At 39.8% G+C, this 5,792-nt stretch overlaps 1 protein-coding gene across 1 annotated transcript; it reads left to right on the forward strand.

Annotated features, from left to right (window-relative positions):
- Nucleotides 1–3,798: 3,798 nt before the first annotated feature.
- LOC102206546 (beta-1,3-galactosyltransferase 1-like) lies at nucleotides 3,799–5,486 on the forward strand. Its single transcript, XM_005752049.1, has 2 exons — nucleotides 3,799–3,945; nucleotides 4,017–5,486. Exons 1-2 carry the CDS (start codon nucleotides 3,935–3,937, stop codon nucleotides 5,161–5,163), a joined length of 1,158 nt encoding a protein of 385 aa, XP_005752106.1. The 5' UTR covers nucleotides 3,799–3,934; the 3' UTR covers nucleotides 5,164–5,486.
- Nucleotides 5,487–5,792: the final 306 nt, after the last annotated feature.

Here is a 5,792-nt window from a genome sequence, read left to right on the forward strand (position 1 = left end):
GGGGGGATACTCCCACTAGGTTTATATCTGGGACTCTCCACCATTTGACCTTAGAACTGAAGAAGCTTCTCGGATGAGAGGTGAAACGTCTTCAAGTAACTTAAAGAAGTCCAGACGCTTTTCTTTCCAAGCTCCTTAGACCGGCATATTTACATTATTTGAACAGTATGAATGATTTGCTTTGGTACCTGGTCGAACTTAAGCTCTCCTCTGTCTGCTTGTTTGCATTTCTCCTACAGCAAACTCCTGCACAAGCTGATATCCTCGTGTCGTGTTGTTCCCCCATCATCATAATAAATGTTGTTCCAGGTTCAACATTGCAAGTGACCAATCACATTGTTATCACTCATACTTTTGTGACTTCGGGAAAAAAAAAAGACTTTAAAAAATAATCTACTTAACTTGTGAGAAACCGCCTCTGCCTGCCGATCCAGTTACTCACCCCCTCCCTTCCTGTGCGGAATCATAGCATGAACGAATCACTCACTCACCCCCTCCCTCCTGGCTCACAGTTTCTTCTTCTTCTTCCTGGTTAGCAACCAATGTTAAGATGCCTTACCGCCCCCTGGTTCACAGCTCAGTGGACATTTAGATGAGAAAATATGTCTTGATGCATTCTCAATCATCCAGGAAAGTAAATCTCCAAAAGTTGATTCTGTTAATCTGGAGTAGCGTTTTGTGGGAGAAACGTTTTGTCACTCATCCAATCACTTCAGTCTCAGCTGACTGCAGGTTTCAATCTTATAAACAGTACATTTGCATAATGACTGAAACCAGCCCACTGAAGGAACAACGGGCTGGGAGGTCAGTTCCTTAATCTTAATTATGCAAATTTTTATGACCATTGATCAACAACCACTGACCAAAACCCACTGATCAAAGGCCATGAATACCATTCACAGAGAGTTGAGGAATGGCTGCCTTTTACCCACTATGAAGTGGTTTGATTACATTAGACTTGCTGTACTTCTCTTTATGCAGCTGTGTTGCATATTCTTGCTTCTGTATTTCAGTCTCAGTGTTATAAAAAAAAGTACAAAAGTTTATTTTCAGGTACTGCTCAGCTTTGAAAGTCTTTGTGGCGGGGCGTGGCTTGCGGTGCCGTGCAGGGAAGGTGAACGCACCTGCACGGCATCCACTAGGGCTGTGCGATATGACCAACATCTCATATCCCGATATAAAACATCTATCATCTGATAACGATATAAATCACAAAAATGTAACATTTTCTATAAATTCTGTGAATCTCGGGTTGCTGAAGTGTTTCCAGCTGGGCGTCGTGTACCTGGAGTCGAGTGTTTTAACTGATGCATGAATTTACACATTTTTAGACATAGGTTGTATCGGCTGCTGTTTCCTTTGTGAGTATTTATTACACGGCGTGCTGCGGGGGAAAGCCTGTTCTAACGTTTGAGTCTAAGGTTTATTTTTTAGCACCTGACTGCTCCTGTTTGCTTCTCATCCATAAATACTCTGCATACTTTTTCATGTGATTCCATTTATTACGAAAAGTCTAAACAGGATCTTGAGCTTTATTGTGAAAGGTTTATGTGGAAAATAAACAAGCGGACACGCAATGGTTTTACCGTTGTTGTTGCTAACGACAACGCATAAAAACAAGCGCTTGTCTATCTGTAGTATGGTTATATTAAATATAAGAGAAATAGAGAACTTTAATAAATTAATATAGCCACTACAGTGACCATCAAAATGATGAGAAAATATTGCCGTAAACAGTTTATTTTGCGACACCACAAAACAAACGATAGCGTAAAATGAAACGATAGTTGTTTTTATATCATCATCCGATATATATCGTTATTTCGAACACCCCTAGCATCCACAATTATGCCCTGCCGACTTAAACATGGGTCCTGCAGTGGGGGGGTTGTTGTCAGTATGTGTGGCTGGCAGCGAGAGAGAGCTGCAGCTAACAGTGTGTGAACAACCAACCATTAATAAAGAGATGCTGCAAAGCATGAACGTGCACCCGGGTCTGCTGTGGGTTTGTTACAGTCTTTTTATGCCCACTTTCACACATACATCATTTTACTTCCTCCGCTGCACTTCCACATTAGTTTCCAGTTTCCTATTTATGCCTCACCCGAGTGAAGTTGCCCCCCCACCTTCTTCAAAACAAACAAAATTGATGTCAAACGTTTGTGCAGCAAAAATGTCATTTGTGCTGCTTTGTTTTTAAGATGTTAATAAAAGTTTCTAGAGGTCTTCCAAGGTCAACCAGCCCCTTTCTTTACCGTGAAAAGGTTGTGAAACATAAACCAGAATTTGGATATTTTTTATCATAATCACACTCTTTAACCCTTTGAAACCTGAAACCTGAAATAACTGCCAGAAATCTTTCATTTTTTGATAATAGAGTGTTTGTTGAACCTTTAGACAAAATCTATAAGAATATATCAAATTTTAATATATTTATATATATATCTGTATCACATTTGCTACATAAGCCATATTTTTGCAATTTAGTCATTAAAAATGTGTGATCTAATTTAAATCATTTGTTGAGGGCAAAAAAAAGTCACACTGATGATGTAGAAGTCTCAAAAACTCACAAAAAAACCCACGCCGGGCTTTAAAGGGTTAAAGTAAAAAACTAGGTTAACTTATGGTAAATGGCCTGTATTTATATAGCGCTTTACTAGTCCCTAAGGACCCCAAAGCGCTTTACATATCCAGTCATCCACCCATTCACGCACACATTCACACACTGGTGATGGCAGCTACATTGTAGCCACAGCCACCCTGGGGCGCACTGACAGAGGCGAGGCTGCCGAACACTGGCGCCACCGGGCCCTCTGTATATAATAGTTAACCTAAACTATGCATTCTGTCGGAGAAACTTTATTTGCAAAATACAAAACTATAACACACACTAACACACCATGGACCTGTCGAGCCTCTCAAGTTTAATACAATAACTCCAAAATAATAGCTAGTTTATCATAAACCAGCATAAACATAGCAGTTGACTGACAGAAATTTTGTTAATGTGGGGCGGTGGCTGGTTGACCTTTTGACCTTTAATCTTTCATTAATATCTTTAAAACAAAAGCAGCACAAACGTTTGACATCAATTTTGTTTGATTGATTGACCTTTAGACTGAATGCCTTATATGGTTCACATTCAGAAAACAGACACATTACAACACACTGACATTAACATTTTAAAGAGAACAGTATAGTTGTTGCCTGCAGCAAGGTCAAGTGTACAGAAAACTGACTGACTAATGCTTGGGTATAAAAGGATCCAGAGTCTGATCTAGCCCTGTGTACAACAGTGCATTGGAGATGAACCTGCCTGAACCTGCCTGGGTATCATTGACTTGCTGAGATTTTATCAGTATGCAACAGAGCTGTGGGACGAGCCTTTTGAAGGTCGAATGTGTGTAAGAGTGGGTGGGGTTTACTGTGACACAACAACAAACCTATTTAAGCACAGCTGACCACACGGTGACTCTCCATGGTATCATTCTGTATGCTCAGTGTGGTTTTTTTTTTTTTTTTTATCAATGCACTCATTTGATAAATGCATGGTTACAGCTGTCCTCTATGTGTGTCTGTTAAAGCAACAGAGTGCAAGTATATGAGTTGTGTAGAAATCGTCTGTAAACTGCAGGTACAGCAAATGTCTATTTTCTCTAAAAAACTGAGGCGTGTAAAACCGGTTTGGTGGGCCAATTTCAGTAGAAAAGGCGTTCCCAGAGCCTCTGGAAATGTTGAAACCTTTCATTGGTAAAGTAAACAGGGGGCGGAGAAAACAAAGGTGTGGCTCCCTTACAGGGAAAAGTAAGTCATAAGTTCATTCCTTGTCTTCTCTTTACAGCAAAATTCCTAAAGCGCCAGCAAGAACTTGTCAGTGGAATTACATCGTCTTTTTTTCTCCTGTTATAAAAATCCACATTTGTAGACGAAGATGAAACAAAGGTCTGTACGCTACTTTAGTGCTATTTTCTGTTTTCATGTGCATAATCTCAATGGCTTTTCTCTCCTCTTAGGCAGGAAATGGCGGATGATCAGAGCAGAAGTTGGTTTAGGATATCCAGGACTCAGTATTTCGCCATTATTCTGGTAATTGGGGGTGTGTTCTTTATTTACAGCATAAGGGAAATAACCCCAGACTGGAACCCCAAAAAGTGGATGGAAAATCAGTCGTCAAACTTGTGGATTATTTTAGAACGGCAGAAACAAAAAATAATCTCTCTCCACTCTGTGGTTAACGACAACTCATCAACACATCCTCGAACTAATAATATGACATCGGCACCAGAAGTGAAGACAGAAACTGCAGCGGTCGCTCCTCATGTTTCTCCTGGACCATATTTAGTCGAATACCCTTATGAGTACCACTTCATCATAAATGAGCCACAAAAGTGTGAACGAGAAAAACCTTTTGTGGTTCTGATGGTTCCCGTAGCACCAAACAATAGGCGAGACCGTGACATCATCCGCAGCACCTGGGGGAACGACAGGGTTGTGCAGGGCAAAGTGGTGACGCTCTTCTTTTTACTGGGGCTACAGACGGGGCCAGGAGCAGAGCAGGTCCAACAGCAGATGCTTCAGGAGAGCAACAAGCATCACGACCTGATCCAGAGCAACTTTGTGGACTGCTACAAGAATCTCACCATTAAGACCATGGTAATTCTGGAGTGGCTGACTGCGCACTGCTCCGGTGCTTCTTATGCCATGAAGATTGACTCAGACATGTTTCTGAATGTGCACAATCTTGTCAATATGCTCTTGAATGCTCAAAAAACCAACTACATGACTGGACTTGTGATGGGATGGGGTACAGTAGTGAGAGATCCAAGCTCTAAGTGGTACGTACCATCTGACATTTATGCACCAGCTTTCTACCCTGTCTATGCTCTGGGCCTGGGCTACATTATGTCTTTAGACCTCCCTAAAAAGCTCACTGAGGCATCCAGACATGTTAAAGCACTTTACATTGAGGATGTGTATTTAGGGATGTTAATGCACCACCTGGGCATCTCTCCCACTTACTCCCCAAGCGGTGATTACTTCCATGTTTTTCCTTTGGCATATAACCGATGTCTCTTCTCCCGTATAGTAGCCACCACAACTCATCCATCCACTAACCGTGTGGACATTTGGAAAGATTTTAAAAAATCAGGCCCCTGCTGATCTAAGAGAACATAAACAAAGGCTGTATGTTGGAAAATTTTATACTTCCTTTTTTAACTTCCCCCATCTTAAATGTCATTAAAACCTAACCGATGTCGTGCCACTCCATAACTACACACTGTTTTATGCATTAAATACAATTTATTATTTGTACTATCCATGTAGCTGACATCTCAGCACAAGTTTTCTATAGATAAAAAAATACTGAAAACATGAAGCTAGCAAAAGAGAAAAAGAGAAAAAAAAAGCAGACGCTGATATTTCCATGATAACAATGTCGATGTTAACAGGATCAATGTAGGAAAAAAAGACTCTACAGTCTAATGGACTTTAGTTAATGTGATTTTTGTCTCTTATTTGGTAAATAAGTTACATTATAAATACTCATGGAGAGACTCAGCACTAACCTGCACTGTGTAAAGTTTGTAAAGTGAATAATTGCAATTATCTATATTATTATCGTATATGTGTTATAAACACAATATTGCTGATTTATTTTAAAATATCACAGTACTAAAGTTATTGAAAAATACTATAAAATATTAATGGGAAGTTTTTTAAGATTACTGTGTGTGTGTATATATATGTGTATGTATATATATGTATATATATATATGTGTATATATATA

This window comes from Pundamilia nyererei, unplaced genomic scaffold (genome assembly GCF_000239375.1).
Source record: "Pundamilia nyererei isolate P.nyererei 1_Seehausen unplaced genomic scaffold, PunNye1.0 scaffold00341, whole genome shotgun sequence".
NCBI lineage: Eukaryota > Metazoa > Chordata > Actinopteri > Cichliformes > Cichlidae > Pundamilia > Pundamilia nyererei.